General features: G+C 45.8%; 1 protein-coding gene across 5 annotated transcripts in view; it reads right to left on the bottom strand.

Moving 5' to 3' along the window:
* Positions 1-16,987, bottom strand: part of med15 (mediator complex subunit 15) — a 204,863-nt gene that overhangs the window by 60,537 nt on the left and 127,339 nt on the right. For 4 of the 5 annotated variants that reach the window (XM_069933772.1, XM_069933768.1, XM_069933771.1 and 1 more), the window contains 2 exons: positions 15,622-15,837; positions 5,231-5,338 (listed from right to left, as the gene is read on the bottom strand). In XM_069933772.1, coding sequence (XP_069789873.1) covers positions 5,231-5,338; positions 15,622-15,837 — 324 coding nt within the window. The remainder of the gene's footprint in view (positions 1-5,230; positions 5,339-15,621; positions 15,838-16,987) is intronic. The other variant, XM_069933769.1, reaches the window with a different exon arrangement.

Raw genomic sequence — 16,987 nt, 5'->3', positions numbered from 1 at the left:
GGCTGTGCAGAATAAGGCAGCCCCAAAGCGGTCCTACAATTAGCCGCCATCTCTTGGAGTTGGGACTATAGGTCACAATGCCCTATTGTTGGAAGTTAAAGTCTTGTGCCAATATTCTTGTTACTGACAGAGCAAACAGTGAGAAGCCGCAGGACGTCAGCGGGTTAAGGCAGCATCCGTAGGTAGAAATGGTCGACATTTCGGGCCAGGAGCCTTTATCTGGTCAAGAGTAGAAAGTGCTCACAGAATACATAACAAGGGTAAAAGGAAGAGAAGGGGGAGGAAGAAGCTGGGGAAGGGCTAAGAGGTGATAGGGTAGAGACAGAGAGAGGAGATATCACTGGGGGTGAAGAATGGGATCTGGTAAGGAAGGGAACAGTGAAACCAGATAGGGGGGTGGGGGTTACCTAAAATTAGAAAAATATATGATCAAGCTGTTAGATTTCAGGATCTACCAGGGAGATATGATGCACTGTTCCTCCGGTTTACAGTATGGGAATGGCAAAGGAAACTGAAATGGCTGGCTCCAGGAAGTTCCTTAGACCGACAGAAAGAGTGCAGGTGTTCAGCAAAATGGTTGTGTTTGGTCTCACTGATGTAGAGGGGGCCACCCCGGGTACATCGAATGCAATGGATTACACTGGATAACATGCAGGTAAAGCCCTGCCTCACTTGGAAGCTGTTTGTGGCCCCGGATGGAGGTGAAGGAGGTGACGTAGGGAAAGGTATTTTACTTTCTGTGATTACTGCAGAAGTCCCTCAGAGGAGAAGGTGACTGGTGGTGGGATCACACAAACGGCGGGGAGAGGGTGGGCGGGGGTGTCAGAAGACAATGTGTTGAATGCGGAGGGTGGTGCGGTGGGAAGAGAGGACCAGAGGGATTCTGTCTGCGTTCTGCCTGGAAGTCGATTGAGGGCACAAGGACGAGAAGTGGAGGTGATAATGGGCACAGAGTTTATCAATAATAGGAGGGGAGAATCCATACTTAGTTGGAGGCTTGGGAACAGGTGTGGCTGAGGAAATGGGAAAAAGGAACCATGTTGTTACTGACAGACTTTGAGCAATTCATACCCAAAGCCTACCTTGAATAATGCATCTGAACAATGAGGTAAACCCAAAGGAAGGATATGCATCCAAGGGACACCCAAAACTATATGATGTAATATGGCACTGAGGATAACTCAAGGGTCAGACTGCACTGGGGCGGAAGGGTGTTGGGCAGAATATGTGGGGTGGGGGTTGGGTAGGCGGGCTTGGAGGAGTCGACACATGGGTCTGCCTTTGGTGGGCTTTTCAATTTATACAAATGTCTTGCATGAAGGGGGGAGGGGGGGCTAACACAATGTTATTAGAGCACCAGCACCAGGTTCAAATCTGCCACTCTCTCTGAGGAGTTTGTACGTTCCCCCTGTGTCCTGCATCGGTTTCTCTAGGTCCCCCCCAGTGCTCCAAAGATGCACCAGGTTGGTAGGCTAATTGGTAACATGGGTGTATTGGAGGGTGCACGGGCTCGTGGGCCTATATGTCAAATTTTGTTTAGAAGGCAGTGAGGTTGTGGTTGCTACACTTGGTGATGGGAGGCAGGTTGGGTGGGGAAAGACCTGGCAAAGGAAAAATAAAGTATGTAGATTAAATGGTGAGACTGCAGGGCTCTGAGTGCATGACTCGCAACTGACTGCAAATAATCGTGAAAGCAGTGGGGATGGACATCTACCAGAAAGACGAAGGAGTCAGGGAAATCTCAGGATGCAAAATGGTGGGAACAGTTCCTCTGAGAGTTCCATTTGGACGTCAGGTCATCAGACTGCAACACAGGGAGATAGCAACAAGTCTCGAGGTCTTAGAGCAGATGCTGCAGCTATACAGAGCATTGTTTAGACCAGCCATTCTCAACCAGGGGGTGGGGGCAAATATTTTTAATGTTTTTTTATGTAGTTGGTAGAAGTACAGAAGAAACCAACTAAACTTGACTGCTTCACAGGGAAGGAGGCCCATAAACCTTGAGCAGAGTCCTTGGTGGGGGGGTGGGGGCCCATAGATTGAGAATGGCTGGTTTAGACCACACTGAAGGGAACTGCATGTAATTCTGGTCACTAACGTACAGTAGACATGCAGTAGCAAGAGAGAGAGAGATTGACCAGGATGTTGCCCGAAATGGAGGGCTGTGGTTATCAGCAATTGGATATGCTGGGGATTTTTTTTTTACTGGAATGCAGGAAGCTGAGTGACAACCTTTTGAAGTTTAACAGTTACAAGGGGATAAACAGAATAGTAACAGTTCCTTCCCCCCCAGGGAACAGGAGTCACGTTTAAGGTGAGGGGAGGGAGTAATTTAAAGGCAATCTGAAGGAAAAGGTTTTGCACACAGAGGGTGGTGAATATCTGGAACGCATCACCAGGTAAGTTACAGTGTTTATATTTGGACAAATTTAGCTCATGCATATAAAGTCGCCAAAAGAAACAAAGAAATATTAACCAAGCAACAGGGAAAGGATAGATAGATTATGAACATAAAATGACAGTAAAAATTTTTATAATTACATTAAGTGGAAAAAGGTCTCTAAAGTGAACATAGTCTCTTGGAAAATGAGATAGGGGATTAATATTCTGCACACACGTCAGCTGTGCTGTTCCACTGTGTGAAAGGTGTGGCTGCCTCTTCATCCTGCTGCTCTATGGATTCCAAACCTTCCCACTCTGGGGGAATCACATGACCAAATACTCCATGGATCCATGAACTGCTGCTAATGAGAAAGGAGCAGTTGGCTGCCAGGTTGGAGCAACAAGTCCGTTTTTACTGCACAAGAGTATCTGATGCAAGTCTCTGACCAGTCCTACAACCTGGGCTGGAAGGGAAAGGGACAAAAATCTGTTTAGACAGTTTGAATGCAAAACTAGTTGAATCTCAACCGTGGTCCAGGGAGATTCTTGCAGGACTTACTGCACAATCCAATATGAGTCTCTTATCCAATCCAAGACAGCCTTAAAGAAAATGGATTGAGCATGAATTTCAGCTGATGTTACTTGCGTATACTGGCATGTATTTCAATGTCTGAACCACATGGGTGAGGCAAACCTTTATTCAAGTATAGACTGGAAGCATGCTGCAACAAGAACCTAGAAAAATTCCACAAGGTGTAGGACCCAAGTCCATTCCAGGTCCTATCCAAATGCTGCCTTTGCCCATTGGTCCAGCTGCAGAGTAAGGTGTCATTGTAAACAGAACGCTCACACAATGACTCTCTAATGGATCTACCTTGGGAGTGGTCGAACAGCAAATATTGGGTAGTGTTTGCTGCATTCTCTCACAATTCAATGTCCCAAACACATGACACATGTTGTAAAGCCCCTACTTTAGAAATAGAATGAAAAATAAATTCCTCTTTTACTGGCTCTTTAACGATCAACCTAGGTTTGTAAATGTTTGGTAGCCCGAAGGCCTGTTCCTGTGCTGCTCTGACCTATCAGCAGAGTTTACCCATTAGCAATTGAGCGGAACATTGGCAAACTGCTCTCAAACATCACAGCAATATCTCTGGCTGATTTTGAGAATGTTAATACACTCATGTGAGCTTTCAACAGGTTGCAGGAATTAACCAGCCATAATGTTTGGGAGTCACCTGCTCAATTCCACTGAGAAGCATTGAAATGGTTATAAAAAAACTTCTGAATTCTGATAGAAGACACAGGCAGTTACAAGAACCTCCAGTGAGGCCTCCAGTGAGCACCAGCGGTGTGAACCAAGCACAGTTGAGTTGCTCTAAATGCACAAGGCAACAAAGTCATGCAATCTGTCACTTTCCAATGCTCAAAGAGCAACGTGAAACTAATTGAAAGGCTGTAAGTGGAAATATGATTAAAAGAAAATGAACAATTTAAAAAAATGGTTCCATAAGTTGACATTAAGCCAGATAGTGACAAGTGCAAACAATGACCAAATTGAGACAAATTTTTGCCCACCTTTCCTTTGAATTAATTTGTTTTCAACTGGCAAAAGACATTAATAAAAATCACACTGATATATATAACCTGAAGATGCATTTACACATCAATTTGGGCTGGATTTCAAAAACCAAAAATTAATTCAACAAAGGTCACAAAACCTCAAACTAGCACCAGTTCTAGAAAGGCAACTGGGTATAAACGTTCAGGCCCTTATTTCTTCAAAATTATAATTCAGCAAATTATTCATTTTAGCCTTCTTTAAATTTAGATGATTTTGAAGAAAAATTAAATGAAACCCCCCCCCCAGGAGCATTTTCATCCAGAAAATGTGGCAACAAAATTGGTAACTTCCTAAAAATACACTGAATAAACAACTCATCACAAGACACAAAACTCCTTCAACGCTCCAACCTACAGCCCTCTTCTCCCCATTACACCCCTTAATGGCACATCACGCAGCTCTGTCCCCCACTCCCAAGATCCATCCCATCTCCACTTTCCTTTCTCATTTTGCAGTGGTATACATCTTTGCATATGTATACCACTGCAAAATGGAGAGGGCTTATGATACTCGGACCTCTGGTTCAATGGCTCCTCTCTAAGCAAGGTGTATTGAAGCTACAGTGGGTAACTGAGCTTGGAGCCTGCAATTGCCTGGTCTGTGGATCAGATTCTAAAGGATCAAAACTGTCTGGGAACTTGAAACCTTGCTTCTTACACTGATACAAGGTGAGGACAAAGAGATGATATTCAAATCATACCAAATACGGTATTTCATTCCCGTATGTTATCGTGAGATAAAGTGGATTGTGTAAATTGTCTTTCATCACACTTCAAACATGATCCGTAAAATGATGACAGGTTTTAGATGATTTGTCCTGACTCGATGACCAAGCCTTCTACTGCCCACTCTGAGCTGTGATGCTGTGTTGGCCATGCCACTAACCTGTACTTGCAGAATGAATCTACACCCTCCCCACCTCTGCCACCCCCCCCCATCTTCACGCATATCCAGCAGGATAAAATGGGACCTTCTTGATCCCACCCATCATGGAATGGGGGGAGGAGTTACCGTATTGAACGAAAAGGGTAAAGTTTATTTTGGACCTGATCTTAATGAGAGATAACGCTGACTTGCAACGCCGGAACACAATGAATTAAAAATATCGAGAAGTTTACCACAGCTCAGTCAAACCTTTGGTTTATAAAATCCAAACCTGAAGCACTAAAAGCAAGCACTAGCCACGAGGCATCCCAGAGACCAGCCTGCAGGCCGTTTAAATACCTGTGCCATTTGCTGTCCTCCCAGAGCAATGGAGTTTTGAGGCGTGGACGATGAAACAGACGCAGGTGGGAACCGTGGTCGCACAGTGCGGGCCATAGAAGACATCATCTTTGAGGACAGAGGGACAACAGACAAATAATCGCAAAACAAGAATGCAGTGCTGAAAGGACCAAAAGGAAGCACACACGTCCTCTGTGGGCTCAAAAGTCTTCCACACAGGGCAATCTGCAGCTACCACTACCCTCCTGTCCTACCGAGCATTTCCGTTGTGTGACTATCCTGGATGGAGAAGCAAAGACGGTGTGACCACACCCAGAACCTCAAAGGGAAAAATAAAATGATTCACCTGTCTATTCCCAATGTAATTTATTACAGACTTGTTTCAATCCAAGAATTAAAAAAAGTTTACTTTCTATCCAGCCCAATTACAGCCCCAGTGACCCAGGTTCGAATCCCGCGCTGTCTTTGAGGAGTTTGTACGTTCTCCCCATGTCTGCGTGGGGAGCCCCAGTTTTCTCCCACCCTTCAAAACATATGGGGGCTAATTGGGGTAATTTGGCTTGTGGGCTGGAAGAGCCTGACTTGGGACTAAATTAAAAAATTTAACCCGCTTTTCAGTTTTAACCCATTTTTAAAAAATGCTCCACAATAGAGATTGGTGCCTGATCACAAACATGGTTACTGCACTAGTTTTAATTGAAATCATTTTAATAACACTCTTGGACATGTGTAAGTATATCATGCCTTATATTTACACAACAAATATCGGCACCATTCTAAACCAAAATAAATATTCAATGATTAAAAGATAAACCGAGAAACTGCACCTGAGCATTGCAGAAATATGAAACTTTTGCATGGGTATGGAGTGCAGAAAAGACTTGTGATAATGTGCCCCATGATCAGGTCGATGCTATTGATAATGTGCTTGGTTTTGCTGGCGAACTATTGGGCATCGCTGAATGGGCCAGGATGTGAACAAATGGAGCATGTACTCCTCTAACCCTTTCCCCAGCATGCTTTCACTGGAAGCTTCTAATACCTTACTCCTAAGGAGCCGTCCACATGTGGAGGTTGGTCTCGTTCCCCAGCTAGATGTGCCACACCCCTCCCCATGCCCAGATCCTTGGGGAGATTTGGTTCCTTCTGTGACCCTTCCACCACCGAGCAGAAATGGAAAGGAGGAAGGGGAGGGGGGAAGCACATTGTAACAGTGTACAATGCAGATAGCATGTTCCCCACTTCTCGCTTTCTTTACATTTCCATTCTCTGTATTTTTGTGCTGCATTTATTTTCCTGGTCAATTTTCAGACTGGCACACAAATATCTTGCTGTCATCAAGCATCTGGCAGGTGGAAAGTCTTCCTTATCTGGCAGGTGGAAAGTCTTCCTTCCTTGCCTGTTCTCTTTGTTTCTATAAAGGACGCGTGTGCTTTCAAAAATAAAATTTATATCCAGCAATAATCAAACAAAAGAGGCAGCTCGAGCAGTGACTACAGGACAGACGATCCATGGTTCAATTAGTCCACAGAAACACATACAGCCAGCAAAGGGGAATGTGAGGTGGTTAAAATGGAAAGCATCGTGACATGCACAGACCAACAGGCAATGGCTGGGCAGACTAATTGGGAGAGTTGTTCTCAGTCTACACTCTGATATGCAGCCAGCATGGAATGATGGGTTGAGTGGTCTTCTGCGCTGTAACCATTCCATAATGCACACTCTGGGGCCAAAGATAAGCTTGTCCACAAACCTGACCCAACACCTCTGTTGAGTGTCACTGTGCACTGTCTGTCCTTGTATCTAAACACATCTCTGTGGTAAACATTACATCTGTTGATTATCAGGATAGCAGCTCATGTTTCTGGTTCCTCCTTGGCCAAGATATTTGGATACGTAGTTTCCTCTTTTTCAATGACTACTTTGTCAGGCAGTGCATAACCATGCCTAGTGCTCCATACCTCTGCCATGGACAAATCCTACTCCGCCATACCAATGCCATGGACAAGTCCTAGTCCGCCATACCATTGCCATGGACCAGTCCTAGTCCACCATACCACTGCCATGGACCAGTTCTATTCCACCATACCACTGCAATGGGACCAGTCCTAGTCCGTCATTCCTCTGGCATGGACCAATCCTAGTCCTCTATACCACTGTCATGGACCAGTCTTAGTCCGTCATACCACTGCCATGGACCAGTCCTAGTCCAACATACCACTGCCGTGGGATCAGCTCTTCCAGCTAATCTACCCAGAGATGCCCTTCTACAGTTATACAGGGCCCTGGTGAGACCCCACCTGGAGTATTGCGTCCAGTTCTGGTCTCCAAACTTGAGGAAGGACATACTAGCTTTAGAGGGTGTGCAGCGCAGATTTACAAGGTTAGTTCCAGGGATGGCAGGGTTGTCATATGCAGCAAGGCTAGAAAAACTGGACTTGTATCCATTGGAGTTTAGAAGGATGAGGGGGGACATGATTGAGGTATACAAAATCATCAGGGGGATAGACAAGGTGAAGTCTGATTACTTGTTCCCAATGATGGGGTAGACGAGGACTAGAGGGCATAGTTTAAGAATACAGGGTAGGCCCTTTAGGACGGAGATGAGAAAGCATTTTTTTACCCAGAGAAGTGTGAATCTGTGGAATGCTCTGCCACAGAGGGTGGTAGAGGCGGATTTGCTGACTATGTTCAAAAGAGAGTTAGATAAGACTCTTGTGGGTAACGGAGTTAAGGGTTATGGGGATAAGGCTGGAAAGGGGTACTGATGGTAATGATCAGCCATGATCTAAAATGGCGGTGCTGGCCCGACGGGCCAAATGGCATACTCCAGCTCCTATTGTCTACTCCAAAAATTAAATCCCATCGTGGTTTAAAAGTCTTGCCCTGGGTGATGCTCCGTTCTCGACCTTAGTGTCTAAGGAAATGATCGTTTTGCTTAGTTCCAGCCACTCTCACCACGAGCTCGAGACTGGACAGGATGCAAGATACCCCTTGACAGCACTGCGTCCACACCCGCTCACTCTCTCCAACACTGACTCACAGCTGTAGTTTATACAACAATGCTGGAGAACTCAGCAAGTCACGCAGCATTCTTTATGTAACATAGGTAAAGGTGCACAACCAATGTTTCGGGCCTGAGCCCTTCACCAAGGTATAAGCTAAAAGCATGCATGTGCCTGAATAAAATGGTGGGGCTGGGGAGGGGAGTGGGAATGCAGGGGGAGGTGTATAGGAGTGGAAGGGTAAGAGTCAAAATACTGAGGTGATGGGGGAGGTGATAGCTCCCTGAATGGAGGGGGTGGTGGGAAAATCGGTGGTGGTGGAGGGGAGAAGGAATGGAGGCTTGTGGAGGTTAGTCAGTGAAGGTAGCAGGTAGGGAAGATCAGAGAGGGAGGTGAAGGGTAGGGGGGTCAGAGGGGAGTTGGGGGAGACAAAGGAGTCTGAGGGCTAGGGGGTGGGAAGAAAGGGGAAGCTCAAAGGAGTGAAAACAATGCTGGAGAAACTCAGCAGGTTAATAGTGGACTTTGGCATGGATAAAGATTCATAAATAACGTACGAGCATCATGTAGGCATGCGCCTGAACAAAATGGTGGGGGAAGGGGCAGGGGGAGGAGCAAAGGCCACAGGCAAGAGTTTAGGGGTGGATTAGATGAGAATGCACAACTTCCTGGAATTGTGACAACAATCGCTAGAAATCGAAAATAGAACAGAACACTGGAAATGCCCAGCGGGTCACGTAGCATCTGGGGCACAAAAGAAAGCAGCAGAATGTGGAGAGTGTTCTGTGAATGGAAAGGAAAGGGGTGGAGAGCTGGAGGAAAGGAGACCGAGGGATGGGTAAAAGCAGGAGAACGGAGAGTGGTCTATCAGAAATCGGAGATGTTCAAAGGTGTAGACATGGTGGGGGGGGGGGGGGTGGTGGTGAGGAAGGGGAGATTTGAGGGGATAGAGAAGGGTAAGGGGGGGGGGATGAGGCAGTGAAGTCGAAGGTGCCGGCTTGGTGGAGGCTGAGGTTGATGTGCAAACTGTGTGTGGGTGCCAGAACGGGTTCTAGGGTACGGGGTCAGTAATTGAGGCATCAGGGCTACAATATGTTGGCAATTGGGGTACCATTGTTTGAGCCGTCCACAGGATGCATCACAGCAACTTCCAAGCCCACCACCTCTACCAGTCGGAAAGACGAGGGCAGCAAAAACACACCTGGAGCTTGTCCTGTAAGCCACTCATCATCCTGACTTGGAAATATATCACCTTTCCTTCACCATCGCTGGGTCAAAATCCTGGAACTCCCTCCCTAACAAATTGTGCGTTATTCCATTTATTGAAGATGCTCTTACCTTGTTTCACTTCCCCATATTCATGATCACCTACCACCCCACATTACCCATGACCTCCTACCACCCCACATTACCCATGACCTCCTACCACCCCACATTACACACAGTAAACAGGAGGGCACAGAGGAGTATAGTAGAACAGAGGGATCTGAGAATATAGATATAATTCCCTGAAAGCGGCATCACAGGTTGTAAAGAGAGCTTTTGGCACATTGGCCTTTATAAATCAAAGTATTGAATATAGGAGTTGGGATGTTATGGTTAAGTTGTGTAAGACATTGGTGAGGCCAAATTTGGAGTAATGTGTACAGATGTGGTCAACGAACTACAGGAAGGATATCAATAAGATTGAAATTTACGAGGCTGTTGCCGGGACTTGAACTGAGTTACACCAAAAGTATTCCATCCTGTGGAGCCCCACTCAATCAGCCTTCCAGGTCAAAGCCTCCTGCCAACCACAAGCCTTTGCTTCCTGTGACCAAGTTGACTTTGGATACAATTTGCCACTATCACTTGGATTCACCTGGTAGTATTTTTGGACCAGACTGTCAGGTGGGCCCTTGTCAATAAATAATAAAAAATCCATGCAGACAGCAGTAAGTGCACTGCCCTTTAAAAATTCATTTGTTAATTAGATGCAATCATCCCTCAAAAACCATGCAGTTTGTTCTTTGTTGTTTGAAACAAATGTTTGTCCTATCCCTCTAAATTGATTCCAATAATTTCCCCAAACTTCAACAGGGTCCAAAATTTAGAAAATGTTTTTAATATTTAGTGGGTCAGGCAACATCTATGGAGAGAAACAAGAGTTATGTTTCAAACTGATAACCATTCATTAGAACGGGAAATTATTAGAAATCAAACCTGTTTCAAGTTGCAAAGAAAGGGGAGGGTGAGAAATGTCTGTTGCAGGGTGGAGACCAAAAGGTTCTGAACTACATACGAGGTGCAGCTACTGAGAGAGAGAGGTCAGAGAATCAGAGGGCAACGAAACCATACGGTGCCCATGGCAACCGTCAAGAGCCTATCCATTGCAGGGAGGAAGAAGACTAGAGAATTGTTAACCACAGCGGGTCTGTGAGTAGAAGTGGTGAATGAGATTAGATGAGAATGCACAACTTCCTGGAAATGTGACAACAATCGCTAGAAATCGAAAATAGAACAGAACTTTGGAAATGCCCAGCAGGTCACGCAGCATCTGGGGAGAGAGAAAAACAAGTTAATTTTATAGGTTGGTGCCCTTTCATCAGAACCGGCCAGTCCTGATACAAACTGGAAGAGGCGTTTATCTAAAATAATTGGATTCAATATCAAGTCCAGACCCTGGGTGGAACTCGGGATGTGGCTACGTTGGAAGTGTAAGGGACCAGAGAGAACGTGGGAAGGGGAGGTGGAGAATTAAAGCAGGAGACTTGAGTTATAAAGATATACTGGGCCCATCATGGGCGTTTGTCTTCACTCCATAAAGGACATCTTTAAGATGTGGTGTCTCAAGAATGCAGCCTCCAACACCAAGGATCCTCACCATCTCTTCACACTGCTGCCATCAGGAAGGAGGTACAGGAACCTGAGGGCACACACCCTTTTACACAGTGCTGGAAAACCCGGTTTTATTTGTCTTTCAAGCTCTGTGTGAAAGCATCAAAGGTGGATTGGGGTGGGGGTCCTAGACTTACCCGGCTTCAATCTGCCAAAGTAGGTAGTCACAGCGACAGAGCACTGTGAACAAGAAAATATGTGTGAATAAGAAAACCTGCTTCCAGGGACGGGTTGCGTATACAGCCATAATGTGGCTTTTCAGTGTAAAAATGGCGAATGTTACAAAAACAGCTTCTTCCCCTCCGCCATCAGATTTTTGTACCAACAATGGACCATTAGACACTATCTCACTTTTTTCGGTTTGCATTAATGACAATAAATCTGATTCTGATTCTAACGTGTGTTAATCTTTCCATCACCCTTTCCAGTTGACATTCTTCTTATAGGCAGGCAACCAGAACTTCACACACGACTCCAGGATTGGTCTCACCAATGTCATGTGACATGATGTCTGAACTCTCCTACACGTCCTGACCGATGGAGGCAAGCGCACCAAATGCCTTCTGCAGCACCCTGTCCGCTTGCGTCGCCACACATCTGGGTGCTATGTATTTGTACTTCTAGGTCCCTCTCTTCTGCAACACCCTCCAAAAGCCCTGACACTTACTGGGCAATTTCTGCCCTGGTTTAATTCCCAAAATTCAACATCTTGGATGTGTTCAAGTTCTGCCTGCAATCCTCAGCCCATTTTCCCAGTTGATCTTGATACTCTCGCAACCTCTGATAATCTTTGTAACTGTCAATTAAACAATGAATTTTGGAGTCTTCCACATATTTATTGCAATGCTGCACTTCCCCCATCAAGGTTCTCAATGGAGCGGAACTAGTCTACAGAGCAAATGAGAAATTGTTCAATCTGTTAACTCCACAGAGCCAAGGTCATTGCAGCCTCAGTAGCTGAGCTACAGAACCCTCAGAAGGTATGCAGCTTTATGTTGTTGAATCTGAGCTCCAGCTAATTCTCAACCCATTCACCGAAGAAGGCCTTGATGGAATTTAGAATGAGAGGAGGTCTTATCGAAACAAAATCAAGAAAGTAATTGATAGGATAGAAGCAGGAATGTTGTTTCCACTGGGAAGTGAGACATAGCCTTAAGATTTGGAACTTCTTATTCCAGAGAGCGATGAATCTGGAATTCTCTGCCCTAAGAAGCAAGTAGAGGCTGCCTCAAATAGGGTTGAGATTTTTTTGTTTTGCAATGGAGAATTTAGAGTAGATGGAGCTGGGTAGATCCACAGCAGATCAGCCATGGTCTTATTGAATAGCTGGCTTGACGGCCAATTCCTGATCCAAGAACTTCCCTTTCACAGCTTCCCTTCCCACCATCATGGGATCCAGGGCAAGCAGCAACTCACTTGCACACTTTCTGCTGCATTCAGTATTCACAATGTGATGTCCCCCACATTGAAGAAGAGCAGATAGGGTGATGCCTATGTGGCGCAGTTCCGTTCAGTGTACTGCAGTGACCCAAAGCTGCACTTTAATTCTCCATCCCACTCCGAGACCCCTGTCCGTGACTTCCTGCACTCCCAACTACAAGTTTGAAGAGCAACCCCTCATCTCTGTCTGGCTATGCTGCAGTCTCTAGACTCAATACTGAATTTGTCATCTTCTGATAACTAACTTTCTCTATATCAGAAGTGGTCATTTTTTATTGCAAGTCGTAAAATCCCATCTGTTACTATTGTCATTATCTCACCCTGGCTGCTCTTTGCAAAATATCACACTGCTTTATCACTCTCCACTACCACCCTGACCTCGCCCAATTCTTTGGATTGGCTTCGCGGACGAAGATTTATGGAGGGGTATGTCCACGTCTGCTGCAGGCTTGTTGGTGACTGACAAGTCCAATGCGGGACAGGCAGGCACGGTTGCAGCGGTTGCAAGGGAAAATTGGTTGGTTGGGGTTGGGTGTTGGGTTTTTCCTCCTTTGTCTTTTGTCAGTGAGGTGGGCTCTGCGGTCTTCTCAAAGGAGGTTGCTGCCCGCCGAACTGTGAGGCGCCAAGATGCACGGTTTGAGGCGATATCAGCCCACTAGCGGTGGTCAATGTGGCAGGCACCAAGAGATTTCTTTAAGCAGTCCTTGTACCTCTTCTTTGGTGCACCTCTGTCTTGGTGGCCAGTGGAGAGCTCGCTATAGAACACGATCTTGGGAAAGCGATGGTCCTCCATTCTGGAGACGTTACCCACCCAGTGCAGTTGGGTCTTCAGCAGCATGGATTCGATGCTTGCGGACTCTGCCAGCTCGAGTACTTCGATGTTGGTGATGAAGTCATTCCAATGAATGTTGAGGATGGAGCGGAGACATAGGAAGCATTCTAGGAGCCGTAGGTGATGTCGGTAGAGGACCCATGATTCAGAGCCGAACAGGAGCGTGGGTATGACAATTACAATTACGCCCAATTACAGATACAATAAAACCCCTGGTATCCCAAATTCAACCAACCAAGCAACCACCAAAAAGAAATTGAGGAAAATTAATTTAAAGTTTGAAATAAATAAGAATAGGTAAAAAGTACGCAAGTTTAAAATTGTGAAAGTAAATGTTCTCTGAAGTAACACATAAATCTTTGGTGAAGATGGGAGTAAATATTCAGCCAATGGAGTGTCTTGGACATAGCAGCTGTTTGAATAAAGTTGTATTAAACAGCAATGGCGTCGCCCAGGATGAAGAGCTGGTTGATGCCACTCGCCGTTGGGGTCACTCTCTTAAAGTGTCTCCTTATCCCTGTTTTGTAAGTCACCCCGTTCAGAGACTTCATCTGTAAACTTGCGGTGGGGGGGGGGGGGGGGGGGGGGCAGGGGGGGTTAATTATTTATCACTTTATTGTTTGTCTTTCAGGCGGGGGAAGAACCTGCAGATGCAGAGACAGTTAAATGTTTTCAAAGAATGTGACTGAAAATAAAGTAAGCTTTATTTTTTAAGTTTTATATACTCATGCAAGTAAAGTTTGTTCAGTGTAAGTACAGTCTAGTATTTTTGTGTTTTACACTGTTTACTCTTAATGCAGGTGTATTAGCTATATTGTAAGAGTGAGTCTCAAGCTACCAGAAAATATACTTATCTGGCATCTACCAATCCCTCCATAGGTGCCAGAAACCAGGGGTTTTAATGTACTCCCCACACTTATCCTTCTCTGCAACTTTGAATTCTTTGCTCTCTCTGTCTCAGCACTGAAGACTGATCGCCCACCCAAAATGTTAATGGTCTCCCTTTTCGCAGGTGCTGCCTGACTTGCTGAATTTTCCTGCTTTTGTTTCACGCTTACAGAAGGTGAAATACAGCAGAAATGCTGAGAGGATTCAGCTGGTCAAACAACAATCGTGGAAAGAAAACCCAGTGTTTCAGATCAAAGATCTTTCATCAGAACCAAGAAAGGGTCTTTGATCTAAATCACTGGCTGCTGTCTATTTCCACAGATGCCTGGCTGAGTTCTTGCAACATTTGCTTGGTTGCAGGTTCCAGAATCTGACTTTTAAAAAAAAATTCACACTAAGCATCTGCTTCCCCTGCCTTCTCGATTCACTTGCTAGAGATGGAATAATAATAATAATTTTTTTGGTAAGCAAAAGCTATCTCTTCCACTCTTCCACTGACTCCATCACCACACCTTGGCCTCCTCTGAATCTCGTGAGTCTGCAAACTAAATCAGAAACAAGAAGTTAAGAGGCAGATTTTCCACAATTGCTGGCTGCCTGTTCCACTATGGCCAACAGCAGTCTCCAGCAGGGACCCCATGTCCCTGCACTTCAAATTGACCCAGTGCTGGTCCGACAGCAGCCTCAGAGGCCCAAAGCAGGGAATCTGCCACAGAGGCTCCACGTCTTTAAAATTAGACATCAAAACACCACAAATCATGCAAAATCGGTGAATAAATCATTAAAACTTTCTCACTGAAACTACCGTCTCGAGTCATTGGCTGGGATTTTCCTGCTCTTGCAGGTTTAACCTGCATCAGGCTCAAGGGTGGATGTCTCAGCTCGAGAGCAGAGTGCCTGTGGAAGCCGGTGAGCAGCAGAGGAGATCCTTCAGGGATACGATGTGAAGCTACACGAGATCGGCTGGTATCAGCACTAATATCAGTGGGAGATGTTTCAGAAAACGAGGTGAAGAGTGATGAACCTGCACCAGAAACTAGACTGTCTGGAACATGAATTACGACATTCGGACTATGTCCCTTTTATTTCTAAAGTAGTGTACTGGCAATGATTACGGGTAATACAGTAGTGACAGGAATGTATTTACTTCTGCGGCTACAAATACCCAAACTGGGGTAAGAAGAGAATTGGAGGAAGGGCTGATTTATTATTCAGAAGCAGGTTGCTTTACAATCACGTGCAATTAACAGCCAGGAGAAGGAACCTGCAGAAACAAGCTAATACACCAGAAATCCTGCAACACCCTGATCAACTCATGCACTGAGGCAGAACGACACATGCTCATATCTTACCTGCCCTCCTGTTCCCATTTGTGCTTGTGCTTGTGCTTGTGCTTGTGCTTGAACCTGGGCTTGGGCTTGTGCTTGAGCCTGTGCTTGAGCTTGCGCCTGGGCCTGGGCCTGGGCCTGCGCCTGGGCCTGGGCCTGGGCCTGGGCCTGGGCCTGAGCCTGCGCTTGAGCCTGTGCTTGAGCCTGCGCTGTCTGCCCCTGAGGAAACTGCGACCGGACCTGAAACAAAAACATAAAAGGGGCGCTGATCAGAGCTGAGGACGCTTCCACTGATCTGATATTTCAATCATGTTCTGAATTGCACAGCTTTCCCTTTGGAACAAATACAGCAAGAAGGATATTTTAAGCAAAATTCCTGACCAGATCCTCCAGTTTTCCCCACATCCAGAGATGTGATGCTGGCTTAAATGCCCTTTGACAATGTCCTGACTGGGGGAAGAAAAGAATCAGAGGAAGGGCTGATTTATCATTAATGGCAAAAGGATCAAAGGGGAGTGGATGGGCATGTGCGAGAGTGAAGAGTGGGTAGGGGGACTGATGGAATTGACCTGTTGTGGGCGTGCACAGGCCCGAAAGGCTGAACAGCCTCACTCTGCATGGTAATGAATTAATAAACAAAGTAAAATGACTCGAAGTTGTGCTTTTTTTAAAATTCACTGTGATTTGGAGTACATTGCCTGGAAGGCTGGTACATTCAGATTCCACAAAGGGAACCAACAAGCACATGTATAAAAAAAGTGGCAGGGCTGTTGGGTAAGGAGCAGCATCAGGAGTGAATGGGATGGAGTAATTAACCAGGATACCCCCTTAGGTTCCACACCATTCAATGTCCCCTGCCATCTGTCAACTGTCCCTCCTGCTACGTTGGATTTCCCAGCCAAAGCTGGCCAGGAAAGGCAGAGAAGTTGGACGAGTGGCATCCGACAGCAGCTGAAAACACCTGGAGCTATGAGGCCATTCCACACTGAATACCACCTCTCCATAATTAGGGGCAGGTTGTTTTAGGATGCCATTTGTATAGGGGTGTAGGATGCCTTGGCAATATGCAGGACCACACCAGTCATGATGGTTGCAGTAGGGTGATGGGGAGGGTCTGGGGGAGAGAAAACAAAGTTGTTCTCCTTCAGGACTGACTATTTTTGAATCACTGTAGAGGACAGGTTTACCATGCCAAAGACAGAGGTTATGGATGCGATGGGAAGTGAGGACCTGGATACAATAGTTATCACCAAAGAGGTACTGCTGAGCAAACTTGTGGACCTTCAGATAGCAAGTCCCATGGCCCTGATGGATTGGAAGGCGGTGAATGTCACACCACTGTTCAAAAAAGGACGTAAGCAGTTAGTTTAACATCTGCAATTGGAGCTAC

Source organism: Narcine bancroftii, chromosome 4 (assembly GCF_036971445.1).
Source record: "Narcine bancroftii isolate sNarBan1 chromosome 4, sNarBan1.hap1, whole genome shotgun sequence".
Taxonomy (NCBI): Eukaryota; Metazoa; Chordata; class Chondrichthyes; order Torpediniformes; family Narcinidae; genus Narcine; species Narcine bancroftii.
The sequence above is the reverse complement of the archived record's forward strand: the minus strand, read 5'-3'. Positions and strand labels throughout refer to the sequence as shown.